This window comes from Agelaius phoeniceus, chromosome 1, assembly GCF_051311805.1.
Source record: "Agelaius phoeniceus isolate bAgePho1 chromosome 1, bAgePho1.hap1, whole genome shotgun sequence".
NCBI classification, from domain to species: domain Eukaryota; kingdom Metazoa; phylum Chordata; class Aves; order Passeriformes; family Icteridae; genus Agelaius; species Agelaius phoeniceus.
Genome location: NC_135265.1, coordinates 69,858,822 through 69,879,019, shown reverse-complemented (window position 1 = coordinate 69,879,019; position 20,198 = coordinate 69,858,822). Strand labels below are relative to the sequence as shown.

Here is a 20,198-nt window from a genome sequence, read left to right as displayed (position 1 = left end):
CCTCCTTTGCACCACAGCTGGAAACCAATTCTCCTAAATTCACTAGACATTTCTAGATATTTGAAAATCAGGGTAATTTTATGCTGCATTAGCTCAGCTAAGCAGCTTGCAGAGGGGTCCAACAAGCTCATGTGGCAGCACAAAGTACACACTGGGGACAGAAACGGATGGAAGCACAGGATGCTCCTTTTGGTGGCACAGAGCTATTAAATCTGCTTACTGCAGCTCTCTCTCCAACTTAGTGCCTTAGGCAACAAGTTGTTCACTTATTTGTGGCTTATTTGTCAATTATAGCAGCACTTTCCTAACTTGGTAATAAGTCTGCTTTCTCTTCACTGATTCCATTTTAGGAAAGCCAAGCAAGATCCCTCATTCATTTCCCCTCTATACTTTCTCTGGGTTCTTGGAGCCCCATTTTAATTTTTAATCAAATTCAACTGTATTTCATGGTATTTTAATCAAATTCAACTGTATTTCATGCATGTTCCCTACTTCACTGAAAAGTCATTATTTGTCTCTTGCCCAAAGATTTTCAGTGACTATTCAGGAATTAAGATGCAATTTTGCTAGGAATGCTTGATCCAAATTACTGCAGTGCTGCAGGGGGCCTTTTCTCTCCCAACTGGCTGGCGAGTTGTTGAGGTTTTATAAGATTTCCCTAATAGACAACTCTTCCTGTTTTAATGAATGGCAAAAGAGTTAACTTGGGGCCATTAAAAGCACCAACACTGGCAACTCTGCTGGAAGGCACTGAAGTGACTGGGACAGCACTGTAGAGCTATTGTTTGAGATGCTTCAAGTTTCCACTGAAATCACTTGAGTCATCCATGTAATTTTTCCTCCCATCTTCAGCAGTACAAGACCACCTTTTCAAATTAAAGCTGAATCCTCAGCAACACTGGGGTATCCAATAATGTTTTAACTGCCTCAATTCAAGGAATTATGATTTACTCTTTTAAAGCTTAATACCCCAATACTAGCAGCACATAAGTCAGTGTTAAATCCTTAACACTACATCACAATGTTTGCCTAACAAGAACTCTAGAAAAAGAACAATTGAAAAGTTTGCAAAAAATGGCTTTCAACTCACCAAAAGGTACTGTGTAAGCACAGGATTGACATTAGTCATGTATTCAGTGAAATCAATGTAGCTTCAATTTCTTTTGGTCCTCTTTCCTTGTTAAGAAAACAAAACCCAACCCTAAACTAAAGGCTTTGCTTGTATAATTAGAAAATACTTCATTCTAGACTAGCTTTACAGCTGCAATAAATTGTGTCGGTGGGAAACAAGTAAGCCAAACATCAAATAGTTTGTGCTACTTAGCTTGATTTAAATTACTCAGGAACAATTAACACACTTTTACACTGTTTGTCCATCATGATTCTTTCAGAGCCTTAAAAACCATTATGCAAAAGTTCCTAATGAATATCAAGTAGAAAGCACTCAAAACAATATTTAATACTGTTATTTATTTATAGTTGCATTGCATTAAAAGATTTTTCACTTACCAGTCAGCTATACATCCTGTAATCAAGTGGCCAAAGATTAATCCTACAAGCAGGGAGAACTTAGCAATGTGGACTTTCCAGGCAGAATCACAAACAAGATCCCACTGGAAGAAAAAAAAAAAAAAAAAAAAAGAGATTGATAATTTGAAATAAATTAATACCTCAGATGTATTTAAACATACTAATACAGTGTAGAGTTCTTTCCAAAGGTCAATCCTAGCACAAGTGCAAGGAAATGGCAGAGGAAAGCTTTCCCCTTCAAGTCTACCCCCAGACCCCAAGGAGCAATGCAGAGACTCATTTGCCTCAGTGAATTTTATCAGATCCTTAATTATAAGATGACAATATCCAACACTTAAGGGTCCCCCTCTCCAGGCCACAGGAGGTTAGCCTAAGGGGAAATCTCCATCAGGTGCTGCCAGTACCTGTACTGGTGCTGCTGGAGCATCTCACCATCCCAGCCCCAGACATTTATTACCTGAGCCCCACAAAGCCCACCAGCACCAAACCTGACAATTTAAGAGCAAATGCTCCAATTAATCTCCTCAGGGCTGCTTGGAAATGTGGGGAAAAGCAGCTCCTTTGCCACAGACCCCTAATGGCCATTTGCTCCAGGCTCTCAGTGTCACAATGCTTTCGCTTTCAGAAAAGCATCTTGATTTCCCTAGGTGGTGGAAGGGAGATGAAGACTGAATAAAGGCACAGCTTGTCAAGACAAGTCCTGGCATGGAGCCTGACAGAGCAGCTGGAAGTCCCAGTACAACTTCTTGGGACAGCAGCCCCACAGTGACTTTTCACAGCTCAGAGACCAGACAGGTTCTGAACTGCCACAATAAAGCTATGCTAATACTGAAATTAACCCTTCTGTCCAAAGAAAGGGGGAATGGACCATTTCAGGCAACCTGTCACTAGGGCACTGCCTCATCCCCATGAGAAAGATAGGAACAACAAGGTTTCTAGTGAGGCTCCCCTAAACTCTTCTGAGGCAGAGGAAACCAGAAGAACCAGACTGCATTCCTGGCTTTAGCCCAACATCCTCATTGCCCTCAGACATGTAATGTAATCTTTCTTATGTGTAAAGTGTGGATAGTTACTCTCATACCCTTGAATAAATGTAAGAGGATATGTTTGCCTGTGGTTTGTGAAGTGTTCAAATATTGATGGTAATGGCAGCCACACACTTTTCATGACAAATAAGTACAGCTAACTTTGGAGTCAGATACTCCAGAATTGAAACTTTGCAGAATAAATGGCTGTTTGTGTGTAAGGTAATAGTAGCAGCCCTTCTCACACCAGTAACTGAGGTTTCATAGACAAAAACACAAAGTAAAACTATGCAATTAATTTTTAAAAGTCAGATGCAACTTCAAAAAAAAACTCCCCTCAAAAGAGTTCAATTAGGTGCACTGCACTTTTAAGCATTTCCATGATGCACAGCCTTTCCACAAACAAGGCAAGACTCAGCCCTCTGTCCAACACCGCGGATGTCCTTGCTACAATATACACCTCTCCAAGAGGTGTAGCAATTTTGTGGCTGAAAGGAATGTGCCAGCACTCAGGCTCAGACTTTTTGTTTAAATTAAATGTACTTTGAGTTCCCCACTCATGATTTGTAGAAGTTGGGACATATATGTCTCATCTTCCACCCTACAGACCGGAGGCACTAAAGAACCATAAGCAAGTAGTATGAGGAAGGATTTTTTCCACCAGATAGCTATGAATAATTTGCAGTAAAGAACTCAGCAAGGCACTGCGGATTGCTCTCCAAAAATGTTGACTTTTCAGAAGCAAGTAGAGGAAATGCAATTACTAATACTAGCAATTCTAGAACCAATCTCCAGCTAGCAAACAAAAATATCTGCCCAGACAAGCTACAAACAAAACAAAATTCAGAAGATACATCTGAGACAGAGGCAGGCTTTAAAATTCTCCAGATTCATTTTCACAATCCAGAAGGTATATATGCTGCTTAAAATTGATAAATCAATTTTTTGGTAGATAAAAAATTAAGTTTATTAAAAAGAGAACAGATTTAAAAATTCAATCATTCATTTTTATATTAATTGATGTCAGAGGAACAGTAGTGTCCTCCAAGTGCAAAAAGAAAAGAGAGATGTCCTGGTGCCTTTCCATTTTCTCAGCTTGCTGCTGCTAGCCAGTGCTAGCAGGCCCTTACACAAGCCCCAGGCAGGGAATGTGCAGTACCAGATTACACATAGGCAAAGGCTCCTGGCTGGAAGAGCCAAAAGCTCATCAAGGGCTGTTGTGAAATTTCAGTCCAGGACAACAGATGTCAAACCCCTCTGGCACACTGGCACAGAGAGCAAGAGTTTAAAAGCAGGAGAAAAGTCAGTCTATCAGCTTGTCCTTCAGTGGTGCCCAAAACACACCCACTTCTCTGATTACTTATCTGCAAGTCATCCCTTGTTTGTTTGTTTTTGAGGCTATTGTCCAACTCCCCAGCTGCTCTGAAAACAAAAACATCTATTTCCTTGCAAACCCTGCATCTGGCCCTTTCCTGCCCTCTGTTAAGCCTCACTGCAGGCCAGCAGAACTCAGAGCTGATCCTCCTCCACATGGGCAGACTCTTACAGACCAGGCAGCCCCTGACCTTCCCAAAATACCTTCCCTCTGCAAAACCCTCCAAACTTGTAAATACAAAAATAGTGAAATATATCAACAGTTGCTTTAACACACAATTCTGGAGAATCTGCCATGACCCCAAATTACTTGCTCAGTACTAAGAGCTGAATTATATCCTGGTTTCTCCTCTGGCAGCTGTCACAAACCAGAGAGAGGTCACCATGAAGCAGTTACCCAAAATAAATTTGGCAGGACAGTTGTAGGTGCCACCAGGGCATTCAGCTTGCAAAGGGAGATGAGAATAAGGAGAAAGAAGAAAAATGGATGCTGGAATCAAGAGCAGCCTCAGGTAAAGATGACATTAATAGGACAAAATACATATTTAATAGCAAGCATATCATCCTCACATATCTTAATACAGCAGCAGAGCAAACCAGCAGAGCTTTGTCATGCTGAAAGTACAGTGATTTTGCCAGAGACCTGTGTTCTGTCTTCACTTCCCCATGGAAAAACCTCATCTTTGAAGAGCTAGAAATAAAGCAGGGACATTTATACAACATCAGTGCTGCCTCTCCCCTTACATACACCTGGGCTCAGCACAGCAGAACAGAGCTGACATGTACCCACATGGCACAGCTCTGCCCAGAGCCATGGCAGGTCCTGCTCCAAGCACCAGTAGTTTCATCCTGCAAAGATGACACTCAGATTTGCTCCAAGGAGAAAGGAGTGACAAGTTCCCATGCAGAACAAAACATTGGGATGGGTAGAGCTGATGACAGTTCAAGTGGCACTCCAAGTAAATCTGCACTGGGAGATTTGTTTTGGCTGGAGAATGAACAGTAATCCTCTACCACCTCTTGTAAAGGGTAGATTAATCTGTTACAAGCAGGGAAACCATTAAATCCTATAACTGCTCTGGCTGAACCCCCTGGTATCCCACTTGGGAGCTGACAGTGTCAAGCCTGAAGAAAGAATGCTTCTAACCTTTCCCTGGGATTTCTCTGTGTGTGCCTGGGTTTTGTAAGCCTTTCTGTCCTCCATCCGTCCTCCCAACATAAGAAAGAGATCAGATAAATTGACTTGCTAAACAAAAGTAACTGTATTGTCATGCCAATACAAAAATAACTACATTTAAAATATGTTGGTGGAAAATGAACATTAAAGAGCAAAAGCTTCTTTTTCATAACAGTACAGCAACATAGAGAATTTTCCACTTATGCAGATGTGCAATGTATTGCAAGTGATTTTTTCATGTTGTGACAGGGTATTTTGGTCAAAGCTGAAGGAGTCACACCTTCAGGAGCCTAAAGTTTAACTGGTATCAGTGAGTCACCACCCATGCTGTGACTCACTATAATTCATGGCAAGATAGAGGACTATTTAAAACATGGGATGATTGGGAAGACACCTGGCAAAAGGTAACACACCCAAATAGTAACCATCATGTAACTTCTTTACAAAGGGTGAAAATCTGGACAGGGCTCACGTGGTGCATTAGTATTTGCATTGCTATAAGTTATGAAAGTAAAGTCTGCTGCATGTTTGTAACTACAAACACAAGCTGTGTGAATTAAGGGCTCTTGTCTCAAAAGCCCTTGCACTCCAGTGGCCATAGTGCTATCTGTGGCACCTAAGCACACTGAATACCCCCTGCTAACAGGTAATGCCTGTTGAGGATTTGGCTGGTTCTACCTTCACCACCTCATCACGAGATATGCAAGGCAGACCCTTCTGTCCTAAATAGGAGCAATGACAAAGCAGGAGAGATTTTCTAGTACGAGGCTAACCCAGAGTCTGGCACAAAAATCCCACAAGAGGGACACTGGCCACACATCCCCTCTTCCCACACTGTGGTTTCAGAGTCTGCTTCCACTGCTCAATGCCCAGGTTGCCGCTGAAAGAAAGCACCCCCTTCCCCAAACAGGTGGATGGCAGTTCTGCTGTGACTGCTCTCTGCAGTGGTTTCAGCAAGAAGACACCAGAGGATCAGCAGAGCTGCTGCCTTGGAAGGCTCTAAGCCTGTCAGCAAGAAGGAAGCTGCAGCCTTGGTCCTTCCCCAGGCAGGCAGCACCTGGCTGCTGTGCCAGCCTTCACACTCTCCATCTTGATGCCTCACACACCACTTGTGACCTCCCAATCCCTTGAGTGAAGGTCCCACTAGGGGAGCCCTGTCCTCTATGTATCATGTGTGTCACAGCAGCATCAAACCCTGCCTGGGGAAAAGCCACCAGCTTGCCTGCTCATCCAGGAAAGATTTTAGGACCAATAAATGAAAATAAGAATTGATTCTTCATCAATGAGGTATGCTGGGTCTCATCTTCCTTTGTTCCTCTCCTTCCTGTTCCATCTTTTTATAACCAAACCCTGTCAATTTACCCTGCACTAGAACTAGAATCCATCTTCTATGCCAACACCTTACCCAGTGAGACTTTAAATTTGTGATGCCTTCATATTATCTTACAGTGGTTTCTTTCCTAAAAAACTATCTTACAGTGTTTTTTTTCCCCAACAACCTGAACCAAAGTTAGTTTAAAAATAATAAAATAATAAAAAAAATACAATTCTGTTTCTCATACAATATACCTTAAAAAAGGCAGAACAGTCTCCAAGTACTTATTCCTGGAGAAAAAGCTCCAAGTCAGCAGACCAAGCACTATTAAAAAAAAAAACAAACCCAAAACAAATAGGAAAGCAAAGCAGCCAGCAGTTCTAATACAATATACCTACCAGTAATTTATTTCCACAGAACTGAATAATCTAAGTAATACTCATAATTACAGCCACAGGACGGCACTGTACCAAGATTTCCTCTAGACTGCTAAAGGACATAATTTCCCTCCTCCCTTTCTCAGCCCCCCCGCAAAAATGACACTCTGTCAGCATTTAATCTTAAAGAAAGTGCATGAGACCCAGAAAGTGGTGTGATGCTCAACTCTGCAGGAAATAACTGTGCAGTAAACACACACAAGGGAGGTTGCACAAGAAGCCTCCCAGAGGGATGCTCCAACTGCAACACCTAAAGCTGGGCGGGGAGTTTAGTGCCACAGGCATCTCTGTATCTCCTTCTCAGCCATGGCAACATGAGAGCATTTAAACTATTTAATCTTCAGGGTTCAGAGTAAGGGTGCCTCTCCTTTGAGATCACAGCTGGGAAAAGTACTCCTGATCTGTGTTTTAAGTGTCAATAAAGTGTTCTTGAGAATACATGGCATTTTTTGTGATCATCAGTATAATCAGCTGGGTGGAAATATCAAGATAACATTTGAAAATAAGAAAATTAGGTAGAGCAAAAAACTAACAGAATTAATCCTGGAAGACTTGAAAAGAAGGTATAAAAATTAATAATTTTATCTTTTTTTTACCAGCCACAGCCACATTCAGAACCAAAACTCTCCAAATGACAACTTTCCTTATGTTTTTAATCAGACACAAAGGGACTGGAAACCAGAAGAGTCATTAAAAACACAACACACAAGAAAAACAACAAACCAGTTATTGAGAGGTTTTGTTGTTTGTTTTCTTGGAACAGCCACTCAAATAAACCTACACCACACCTACACTGGAATGCCTCAACCCAAGACGCAGTCAACACCTGACTTTCAAGCTACTTCCTCTCTCTATGATGCTAGACCTCTAAAAGCCAAGTACATCTAACATTGCTCAGCTTTATCATAAGTGGATGCTTTTGCTGAGATCTTTGAACAGCGCCTAAGCTCTTAGAACCTAATACTTCAAAACAAAATTTTTACTGAGCAAGTACACACTGGTATTTTGAGAAGTTTATAATCATCCAGATTTGCAAGAACTTTTACTCAGGTGGCAAGAGAAATATTGCTGGTACCACAGTATGGCCTTTAGCCCAACATCTGCCTTCTTCCCATTCCAAACAAACCTGGGGTCCCTATCCCCATACACTGGAGCTTGCTAATTCAACAGATGCAAGGGCTTCTTTGGTTCAGCTTCTTATCCAATTTGTTTTGCTTGCAGTGGAAACAACATTTTCTGTACTTTTCACTCTCAGAAACCAGCAAACCATTTTTGACCACAGCAGACACCTGGCAAGGAAAACTGCAGCCCAGAAAATGACTTGTGAACAGTGAACACAAGGTCATGTACACAGAAATTGTCAGATTGTTTTAACTACGGACAAGACTGACCACCTGGGCAATGCACCATTTTAAAAGTAAAGGAAAGAAATTACTTTTGATACTACCACAGGGACAAAGGTTTTGAGGACATGGGGAGGGAAAGGAGTGGGGAGAAAAAGAGGGGGTGGCACATGAGCCAGGGGACATGTGCTTAGCTGTCTTCCAAGAAAGATATAATTAGATTGTGCAGCATAATATGAACCTATGAAATCAGCTTCCATCCCTACAAAATAGTACAGGACTGCATAGCCATGGACTTCACAAGTTTCCTTAATGGTTTCTAAAGTTTAACATAGTTTAAGTTGCTGAAATACATCTCCTTCAAAAGCACAATTTTCTGATACGCGTGTCTTAGCTGTGTAATTTCTGCATTAACTTTTTAAGCGCATATTTTTTTAGTCTGCTATTTCAGCCTTAAAAATAAAGCACAAAGGCTTGGTGCCATGCATTAGTGTGTGAGCACCAATACAGAGCACAGCACTTCCTCCTGGTGTGAAAACTTTGACTCTGTCATCATAATGGGATACCTAAGGCACAGGTTTCCTCAAGCTGCTTGAAACTGGAGAGGCAGAGACACAGTGCCTCTTATATTAATTACCTCGGAGTAAGCAGGCTGTGCCCACTGTGCCTCCCACAGGGAGATGCATGCTTGGGGTGGAACCTCCTGCCTGTCCTGTGAGCTGATGAGGAGAGGCTAAATATGGTCTGGGCATGATGGGCTGGGTAGAAAATTTCAGTGGGTAGTGAGCAGCATGTGTGTGGCTCCATTCCCCCCCAGGCAGCTGAAAGGCCTTGCTAGAGCCTTTCAGTCATGGCTCACCTTTAAGGGACCTATCCCCAGTGTGAGGAGAAGGTTCAAGCAACATTGCAGTCACAAAATAAGCTCGGAATTTCAAATATGCAAAAGGACATATTGACTCCATTTCAATGCCCATAAACTAACTTGGAAAAGATTTTAAATTTAGTGTTCTGCACTAAATTGTTCCTTAGTTTATGCCATAAGCAAAAAAGACCTTCCAAGCTGTCCACCGGGCACATCAAGAGACTCCTAAGATAATGCCCCCTGAGACAATGCAGAGCTGAAAAATTTCATCTACTCTTCAACTTCACACTTTAGTCAGGAACAATTAGCTCTTTTATTCCCAAACTTGCTTTCATCACAGATTTGTTTTTTCCCCATTAGGAGAGGGAAGAAGGAAGTTTGCTAAGTAAATAATAATTGCTAATCTGCTAACAATTAAAATATGATTTGTTAATCTTATGACAATCTTCTGAATACTCAACATGATTAAATCAACTTTAGTAGCATCCATGCACCACCCACTTCTCCATCACTACTTCTTTAATTTTCAGTAGGAGTTCCCTTTATTCTGAGACATTTAGATCTTTTCCAGCCTTTGCCATCCACAGATTAGTCAACTAACTTGTTTCTCAGCTGATGTGATCTACTTAGTTTTTCCCAACTCCATAATGTCATCTAACATCAAAGAGTTGGGAGATACAAAATCTTGCTCGCAGCTTTCCTGCACAGTATTCATAATACTATATTAATAATTTTCCTCAGAGCAGCATCAGGATGTTTCAACATCTCTTTTACATCTCTGTGCTGCAACTAAGTAACTTTTCTATATGTATTCTGACATGATTAGAACATTTCACCACAAAAGTGACTTTAATTTTCAGTCTAGTCTTTGCTGTAAGACCCTGGAGCTGTTAGCCTCCCTCTGGCTGCATGAAAAGATCATGAGCAACCATGCCCATTCCTAGGACTGAGACACACACACACACACACACTGAAAAGTGGCATTTGAGTACCATTCCTCAGTTTCCAGCCAACAACCACATGTATTCTGGACAAAGTGTGTCCAGTTCTGCTGGGTCTGACTTTGCAACCAAACTAAAAAAGTCAAACTAGCTATCAAATTTGTATTTAGACCTGGTCTAAGCACCAAAAATAGAAGCCACACGTAAGAAAACTCTGTAATGTTGTAGTTAAATATTAACATTCACTATCATTTCATTATCAAAAATAAGTTAATGCTTTGTGGACTTGTATTCTTCAGGCTGCCAAAACATGCATGCTCAAAATATGTTGCAGGCTTGACAAGGCTGACATAGCAAAACCTAGTTTGCTATCTTGTTGGGCTGTTTTAAATCCAGGAGGAAAAAACCCACAAATTCAAGCATGGCATAAAACTCTGAAGTGGAAAAGGGTGAAGCAGTAGACAAGAGGAGAAAGTCATTCCTCATGAGAAAAACTTGCCACCTTAGATAAAAAGATCAGACACCTTAACTCTGACATGCAATTATTGCTGCCATGACCTTGCCCTCTCATCATTTGCAAACTACAGCTATTGCAACTCAGGCAAGAAGAAAAGGAGAGAGAAAAAAAACGCAGGGTCTGGTATTAATTCAGACCTAAATAAATATTAAGGGTAGGGAAGAAGGGAGAAAAGTATTCCACTTGGTTTACAAATCAGAAGATGAAACTGGTCTGTCAAGCTTGTATTGTTCAAGCAGACAACATTTTACACAGCCATGGAAGACACAGTAGGGAAAAGGTCTTACAGTTTGATTTACAGTCCCTATCCTTTAATCCAAATAATATTTGTAGGGTGGACATTGCAACACTGTCTGCATGATCATGGACTTTGGCCTGAAGGCCAGGAGGAAAGCAGGCAGCTCCAGAATGCTGCAGAGTAGCAGGGAGACAGTACTTGGGCCAAAATGAATTCCTTCACCACTGTTTGGAGGCAAAGAACCTTTTTTAGGGAACCAGACCACCCTGGTCTGAAAACAATGCACGAGGGTAACTATAAATCACTTGCTGCTGGAGAAGGCCAACATACCACTTCCCTGCATCTCACAGGCAGCATTCCTGATTCTCACAGCTTTGCTCCTGGGGAATCTAGATAGGCATCCCAGAAATGAGGATCAGAATACGTCCACTTACCTAACCTTTTGTTCTTGTTTTTCAGTGTTAACAACCGGCAATTGGGCCTCTCCCTGACTATAAGAAAAATAAAAAATGCTAACAAAGTCCCGTACTACCCACTGAAATTTCCTACCCAGCCCATCATGCCCAGACCATATTTAGCCTCTCCTCATCAGCTCACAGGACAGGCAGGAGGTTCCACCCCAAGCATGCCAGTCACACTGAGCACAGCACTGATCCTTCTTTGTGGGAATAGCTACAAACCTATTGCATGTTCCCAGCAGGTATGACACGGCATGGATCAGCAGGAATAACTCAACCCATGCAATAATCCCTGTTGCCTGCCAGTTTTTACAGGCTGGTGTGGGGGCAGGCTTCCCAGCACCAACACTGGGTGTGGACCAGAGCAACTCCAGTAGTGCTGAGTAGTTATCAAACACTGAAATGGGGTTTGCCTGGAAACCTCTGCAACACACCCCAGATGACATGGATTGAAAGGGTGTTGAAACTCCTTTTTTTCTCCTTCAAGTTCCTTCCTTTCCCTTTGACTTTAAAAGGGAATTCAGAATGCACACAAAGTCATCTGCTGTCAAAGTCAGCTGGTAAAAAATATAAAAATAAATTACATTACAACAACTAAGTACACGTTTGTGTTAAGGTGACCAAAACCTGAGAAAAGCTGTTTTGATGGAATTCTGTACAAGAACTGAACACTCAGCACTGCTGCAAAGCTGCAGCATATTCCTACAACAGGCTACTCTGATCTTCTACCCATTGTCTGCAGCAAGCCCCAGTCCTTTGTTCTGTAGCAAGATCTCAGCCTAATTAATTCCACAGTCACTTGCGGGTAAGCCAGCGCCAGCCTGGCTGCGCTGCAGAAGAGCGGGAAGGAATATGAAAGGGAGGGAGTGAGAGTAGCTGTCCTGAGCAGGGTGGGCAGGAACAAATAGACTGACAGAAAAAACAAAAGAGACACAAAAAGATATCAAAAAAAGTACTGTATCTCTTTCAGCATTTTCTAAATCTAGCAGCTCTCTAGAACTGATTTATTAAGGTTTAATTTAAGACTTTTCACCATTAGTATGGCCGAAGTCTTGAAGTTCAAGAAAATCATAAATCTTGTGCTATTCCAGATGTTGTTTCATTAAGAAATGAACCCCTGAAGTTTGGCTGTCCTGTAAACCTCATCTCAACATTAACATCAGAACTGGCTCCAAATTACATGCCTTCCTGAGTGCCAGTTCCTTTCTTTGACAAATGCTTTGTCAAATGCACGAGGTCACCTTTTATTACTGCAGTCTTGTAGCCAGGGTAAGAAGAGCTAAAACTGTTAGTGCACTTCAGAAATTTGGGGTTAGACTGCCTGCACAGCTGGTAAACATTCACCACAGCCAGCAATTTCTGTCACAACATGGGCAGGGTCGGTATATTTAAATTACGTGACAGAGATACAGGATGTGTTAGGGAGTGGAAACAAAAACAAAAAGAACCCCAAGCATTTCAAATATCACGTCCATCCAGGAGGTTAAAAAAAAAAAAAAAAGGCAGTTGTTTGACATATACACAAAAAATTACTGATACGAAAAGCTCAATAGCAAGCCTTGGAAAGCTAAGAATGTCTTAAAGAGATTTCAATACGGAATTACCTTCCTGAAGGATCATTGTAAGTTCTAGCAATGCTACAAACTATTTATGGTAAGCTGAAATCAGATTCCTGTAACTGAGACATTTTATCTTAAGGGTGATAATAAACATGAACTGCATGTACATTTCCTGTAGTGAAAAAGAATCCATGCCAGACAAAAACTCAAAACTACCTGAGTTCCCATGTCGGTACTGGTCTTAATCCAGTCTCTGTTTTCTAGACCAACTGCTTTAAAAGGCTTTAGCTGGTACATAACACCCCCAAATCAGTAAAACCAGTATCTAGGCTCACTAAACAAGAAGCCTTGTGACACCACACTTGATTATTTCAAACATCAGATTATTTACTGTTTGCAGGCAGAGGACAGTTCTTCACATGGGAAGTTGCAGGTGCTCTTCCCAAAAGAGCCATCCCCTTCCTTGATGCCCCTCACCCAGAAACTGCCCCTGTTCTTTCAGGGTGTTGCTCACTTGTGTCCTGATAGTCAGGAGACTCCATCACCACACTTGGTGTGTGCAAGCAGGCACCAGGGCAGCTGCAGCAGGACAAGCCAACAGCTCCCCTTTGCCTCCTCTTTAACAGAAAGATTTTTCAAGTCTGTGAAGGCTCAGAGCGGTAACCACTGACTCTTTATCAGACAACTTGCAGAGGGAGGAAGAAAAAAAATAGTTTGGGATCTCTCGCATAGCTGAGGAAGCCATGAAATCAAATAGTAGTAGATGTTTGCTCTGGTCTGGCAGTATTTCTGGATACCTCTGACCACAGGGACTTGTGGAGACCTTCAGTACCCATTAGAAGCTAAGAGTCATTCCAAAGCCTTGGCTGAAAGAAATTTAGAACAGACTTTCTGCCCTCTGCAAGTTAGGCCTTGTGGGTCCCTAAACCCCCTTCAATCTGTTCAGTGGAAACAAAATGATGCAGTAGCTTCAATATTGCCACTTCTGACCCAACTACCGCAATGAGTACAATAACTCAAGATTTTCATTGATTTGGGACTAGGTAGAAGCCAGTCAGCCAGGAACTAACACTGACAAGAGAAATCCTGTCAGTTGCAGAGAAAAAAAAGAAGCATCAGCATTTCTAAAGTCTCTTTGCAGAGGCCAGCCAACTGGAGAATATGCAGAAACAAATGAGATTACAGGCACAAATGGGAGTAGATAAGGGTGGCACAGTTCTTATTTTGGGAAGGACCTTGTCAGAGGGATCCCTTCAAAGTAATTAATAGCTGTATTCTGAAAGTCCATTTAAAATGTACACCTATCCTCTACCCCAAGAAATATTATTCCGCAAAATGTGCCAAATTCATCATCACTATTATCACAAAGAAATTTATTTGTTTTATCATTTCTGGCTACTTGCAGATACCAGCAATAATCCCACGAGGCAATACCAGAGACTAAAGCACATGTTACTGCACAGAACAATTTAACTTTGATTAACCCAGTAGAACACCCAGGAAAAGAAGAAAAAGTTTCTTTTAAGAGGCAGGTTTTCTACCAGGCTAACAAGCTGAATCAAATGAAGGTCTGCCCAGAAAAGTGCCAGAACTGCAATAAAAGCAAGGAGAAGGAAGACCAGTTAAGCACAGACATCTCCCCTTGCAGGAGCAAAGAGCACCAGTCATAGACCAAACCAATCCAAGTTCAGACATCCTTGCCCCTGGACGATTTGGGTCTTCTGGCTTCAGCTCCACTGTTTTTTTTTGGCAGGGACAATTTGCTAGAGGCTCAGCCAAATTGGCATGAGAATGTTTGAACCAGTGGCAAATAGGTAAAACTATTGCCATAACACTTTGGAAAGAAGATGACTCAACCCAAATCAAGTGGGAAGTTGAGAGCCAAGCAAACAGCATTGCAGGAAAACAAGGCATCTGGAGCATAAAAGCAGTCACAACAGGAATTCCCTTGTGACTAGACACAAAATATTATTACATAATTGCTCCAAGTGATTAAAATGCAGCCATAAACTAACCACTTCCCTCTTACGCCAACCCCAAGAGGTGGAATGATCTGGAACATTGCAAGTGCACACAGAGGGATGCTGTGCCATCAACCTCTGCAATTTAATCAAGCCCAGTCCTTGTCCATCACCAGCTCCATTATACAAATCAGCATGCAGAACAGCAAACAACACCACCACTTAATGCAATCAAACACAGAGGATGGGTCATCCTAGTAACGGAATGAAAAAACCAACAACCATCAACCCTGTAACTAAGACCTTCCATGAAAACCTTGTCCCAAGATAACAACTGGCTTTGCAGATGGTCAGAAGATGCAGGCACTAAGGAAACTAGTGAGAGAGTTAGAAAAGTCCCTGCTGAATACACATACCAGCTTCCTGCTAAGCTTCATTGCTACATATGTTTAGTTATCACAATATTGCTCATTGTGTTAATGCTAATAATTTACCCGAAGCACCACTTTGCAAATGCCTAAAAGGAGATCTCAGGCTTCCCCACAGAAAAAAAAATATAAAGAGTGTTTCTCAGCATCCTTCCTTTGGACACAGGTGAGATGATACATGGAACCATTTAAAAGACTTTTTTCGAGCCTTTTGACTAAGGGCTGGTTTAGGATGTACATCTCAAGAAATGCACGTGCACTCTGTTTATAACAGTATGGTGATGTTGATGTTCTGATAAAGAATAGATGAAAATCTTCAAGGAATCATTTAGCAGTGAAAAAGCCTTGCAAGTGAATTGTGCTAAAGGAAGGTATTTATGTACAATCCAAGCTAAAGACCAAGATTTATGTGCCAAGTCAGGACATTAGCTCAGAAGGGTGATTTAACATGGCCACTGGAATCCCTGTGGTTAAATTATGCATCTGACCTCTTCACTACATGTATCCCAGCAGTGTTAAATAATAAGCACTATGTCCTTTATTACCATTTCCAGTTCTAATGACTGGCAGCACTATAAAAAGCACCGTTCCCAGTGACTCAGTCAAGCAGGTCAGGATAATGACAGTGTCTGACACAGCAATGCCAGTCTTCAAGAAAGGTGTAAGGCCACTGCTGGCTCCAGCAAACACTCAGAGAAGTGGGGCTAAACAAAGCACCAAGCAGGGCTGGAAATAGCAAGACCTCCACTCCATCAATCCCAAGCATGACATAGTCTGGGAGAAAATAGGCACCAGGGAAGGGAGAGCTGAGAAAGCCTGGACAGGGATACAGCATCTGATGAAGGGTGTACCATTAGAAGAGAGGCTGTGGAGACAGTGGAACTTAACACAGTTTAAGGACAGCTGTCCTATCCCTGAGGAATGGGGGGAGCAGAGATGTCTCATATGTATGTACATCAAATGTGCTTTGTGCTAAAGAACCAGAATTGTTTCATTGTTTCTGAATACAAGGCAATGATGGAGCATCCAGCAGCTGTTAGCTCAGACCACTGAAGGTAAGTACAAGAGGATTTACTTGCCAAACAAAAGTACATTTTTTATTAATATACTTTTGGCTCTCTTTATGATATTTCAATATAACCCCTGGCTACTACACAGATGAGCATATATTAGACTAAGATTTAATAAAACTCTATTTAGAAAGATGAGAACATTGCATAATACGTTACAGAAATAAATGTATTTTTGAGGAGAGTTAAGGGTGATCTGAACATCCAGTCTCTTGAATTCATCCAGAGCAGCTCTTTCTCACAAAGGACAGTAAGATGCATGTAAGAGGACTCAGCAGTTACAAGAATTGCTCCCACAGTATAAGAGCTCCTGGGGATTGATAAGAAATTAAGTCCAAATCAAGCTATGATGATGTTCTGTCTGGGTTTTTCCTCTCTTTCTCCATTAGAATAAAAACAGGCAGCACCCCCACCCAGAAAACCCCCAAAACAAAAACAAAGCACAAACTAAAGAGGAATCTTGACCTCAAGAAAACAATCTAATTATAATTACATGGGATTACAAATCAAAGCAAAAAAGCTGCCAGGCTTTTGGAAGTGAGCATACAAAAAAAAAAAAAAAAAAAAAAAAACCAAACAAAAAAAACTCCACACTGGAAAAACCCATAGTCTCAAAAGATGATTATTATTCTTTCTAATAGAAAACAAGACAGCAGGGGCCACAGATGTTTGTTTATCCCTTAAAATTGATCTGCCCTTTACAGCAAGTTCTTCCAAAGAACACTTTTTTTATTATCTCTAAAGAAGCATGCAAGACAGCAAACTAACTCTCCCTTGACCTTTTGTGGCCAACTTGACGATGACCTTCAAAAGATTCAAACATTTCCAAAAAATTTTTTTTTTAAGTTTAGACTAAAAAAATATTCAAGATAATTTTTTCATGCTCAAACTTCAGTGTTAAGCCCTCAAATATATAAATAGCTCAGTCTCTGTATATAAACAGAAGAAAATCTGAACTTCTTAAATGTCTAATTTTCTTATGCATTTCTGTATCACAACCCAATCAGATCCAACATGTGCCTATGTTTCTCTCATGAAAGGAATGTAGCTGGGCTACCTTCCTTTTTAATCCATTCTGGGTTCAAGGTATTGAGGGATTTGCTTTTTCCCCGTTGCACACTCTTTCAAGGGACACAAAGAGAAACCGAAATGATTTTCAATGACTCAATATAAGTGCGTGCTGGCTGACCAAAGCACAATGATGTTGCTCATCTGACTGTTGCCTCATTTCTTTATCCCAACTAGATAAACACAGTTAAGCTAAAACACTGCTCCTAGGCAGGAAGTAATTTTTGCTGATCTTAGGAGGGGGGTCTTGAGATTAAGGGAACTTCTTCCCCAGTGTAACCATTTCATTTTACATTTCCAGGAGCTCCAGCTGCCTGTTAGTATGAATAAGGCCCATCTGCAGCCAGCGGGGCTTTTGCAGGGCTGATACTATAAACAAACAAAAGCTTTCAGGTGAAAAGGGAAGGTGATTTTTTTGATATGACCTACTCAGCAAATACAAAGCAAGAGCAGAAAGCGGCACAGTCTCTTCACTAGAAATTTTCCGCTTTAGTCATTACATGGGGAAACACAAAACCCAGCAGCATGCACTTTCTGATTCTGGAGTAAAACAACTCATGTGAGACATTTCTTTAATTCCTCTGCCAAGACAGTTTTCAAGAGAATAAGTACATAACCAGAAGAATTCAAGAGAACTTTTGGCTTATTTTACACACAACAGTCACCATTTCTTCTGCTTCCCCAAAAATCAACCTGGTTTGCGGCGTGTAGGGCTGCTTCAATATACTCGCACAAAGATCAAGCAGAGCCCTCTCCTCAACCCTTTCCCCTTATCATCTGGGGCACATGCCTCCAGCATCTTTCCCACAGACACCCAGAGACAGCAGGACAGTACTAGGAACTCAAAGAGACGCACAGGATCCCGTTTCAGGTCATAACTTTGCAGCTTAGCGCTGCAAGCAGTGTGCGGGTACAAATCCACAGGCAGGACACCTGGTGCGACACCCCGGGAGGGAAAGGGCTGCGCGGGTGTGGGACTGGCTTTCTCCGGGTGGGAGGTTCACCCACGGGGACTTGACTGACCCAGCTACAGCACGCAAGGACAGATCTGCATCGTGCCCAGCTGCTCCCCTTGCCTTGGAAAGAGCGGGTGCCGAGAGGGTCCGCGAGGGCTGGACAGGGAGGGGGGCCCAGGGAAGTCGCCTTTCTCACCTTGCTCACGACGTTTTGGACGAGGCCGGCTCGGATGCGGTAGTGCCACTCGCGGCAGCTGCACTCGCTGGCGTTGCCCCCCGCGGGGGTGGGCAGCCCGGGCGGGGGGAAGATGCTCCCGTTGCCGCTGTGGTTGGCGTGGATCGGCGCCAGGGTCCCGCTCCAGTTGCCCTGCCCGTCCGCCTCCCGGCACCAGAAGTCGGGCTGGTCCAGGAGGAAGGAGTCCGAGAACTTGCTGAAGCCGATGACGAGCGCCGGGACCCAGGTGAGCAGCACCAGGGTCCGCTGGTACCGGCCGCCCAGCCCCCCAAGGAAGGGTAGCACCGAGCCGTCGTAGTCGAGGAGCAGGGGGCTGCAGGCGGCGGCGGGCGGCGGCACCGGCAGCGCCTGGATCTCGGCCCCGGCGGCGTTGGCGGGGGGAGGCCCCGGGGGGGCGGCGGCGCCCCCCCCCACGGCCCCCGGCACCGAGCCGTTCTCCTCGGGCAGCGGCCGGCCCCCGCCGCCCGCCTCACGGCGTCGGTCTATCGCCATCCAGCCGCCCGGAGAGGCTCACATAGGGGGGGCCGGGGCAGCCCCGGCTCCCTCGCGAGTCCTTCCCTCCCTCCGCTCCGCGCACACACTCACACACCTTGCAACGTAAGATATTGCACACACGCTCCCAGCCGGACCCGGCAGGAGACGGATGGGGGAGGGAGAGAGGGAGGAGGGGAGGAAGGACAGGGGTGAAGAAAGGGGGAGGCACCGAGGGAGCCCCTCGCTCTCTCCGTTCCTCACCCGCAGCCTGCGGCCACGAACCGCTGCAGCTGCCGCCGGTGCCCCCCCGCTCCTCGCCTGTGCGTCAAGCTGCACTCATCCCAGCTCTCCCTTCCCCCTTCCGAGAGGCACCGCCGAAAAGCGAAGGAAGGATCCAGCCGGATCCGAGCATACGATGGGCCAAAGGAGAGGAAGGGAGAAGGCGGGGAGGTTGGAAGAGAAAAGAGAAAAAAAGAAAAAACCCAGCCGCCCTGAGAACCAAACCCTGCAACAACAAACCAAGCAAAACCGGTGCTGCAAGGCACCGAACACGCCTCCTCTCCCGGTTTTGGTGAGGAGGGGGAGGAGGGACAAGAGGGAAGGCAAAGGAAGGAGGGGAAAATAACAGCTCCCGACGCGGCTTCCCCGCTTCCCGCACAGCTAAGGGCTCCCCCCCGGCCGCGGCAGCAGCGGCGGCGGCAGCCCCCAGCACCTCCCCGCCGACCCTTCGCAGCCCCGCGTCCCGTACATCTGGCTCTGCAGCAAGGGGCCCCGCCGGCCCCTCCGCGGCCCGGGCTGCGGACGCGGTCACCGCCGCCGCCACCGCCGTGCGCCTCCCGCGGCAGCCCGCTCGCCGCGCCGTGCCGCCGGCCGCACCTCCAGAGGCGGGCGGACAAACCCTCCCGGCTCCTCGCCCTCCGCCTCCCGGCAGCCCCCACCTGCCGCTCCCCGCTCCGCCCCCGCCGTGCCGGGCGGCCGCACCTGCTCCCGCCGCGCCGCCGGCCCGGCCCGGCCCCCGCCAGGGACCCGCCGCCGCCGGGGGCGGGACGGCGCCGCGGGGCGGGGTGGGCGCGGGGCGGCTTGGCGGGGGCTCCGCGCCGCCCCGCGGCCGCGCCGCGCTCCGGCGGGCCGGGGCAGGTAGGGCCGCGGGGCGGGCAGGGCGAGGGCTGGGGAAGAGGAGGAGGAGGAGGCGCTCGGGCTCCGCAGCGCGCCCGCTCCGTATCAATTATT

At 44.5% G+C, this 20,198-nt stretch overlaps 1 protein-coding gene across 3 annotated transcripts in view; it reads right to left on the bottom strand.

Moving 5' to 3' along the window:
- The window catches only part of SLC22A23 (solute carrier family 22 member 23), a 109,993-nt gene extending 90,099 nt beyond the window's left edge, over positions 1-19,894 (bottom strand). The window contains exons 1-2 of one of the 3 annotated variants that reach the window (XM_077181362.1): positions 18,456-19,894; positions 1,510-1,613 (exon numbers count right to left, since the gene is read on the bottom strand). In XM_077181362.1, the coding sequence (XP_077037477.1) occupies positions 1,510-1,613; positions 18,456-18,986 (635 nt within the window). In that variant the 5' untranslated portion in view covers positions 18,987-19,894. The remainder of the gene's footprint in view (positions 1-1,509; positions 1,614-18,455) is intronic. The other 2 variants (XM_054644412.2, XM_054644420.2) reach the window with 2 other exon arrangements.
- Between the last annotated feature and the right edge of the window lie 304 nt (positions 19,895-20,198).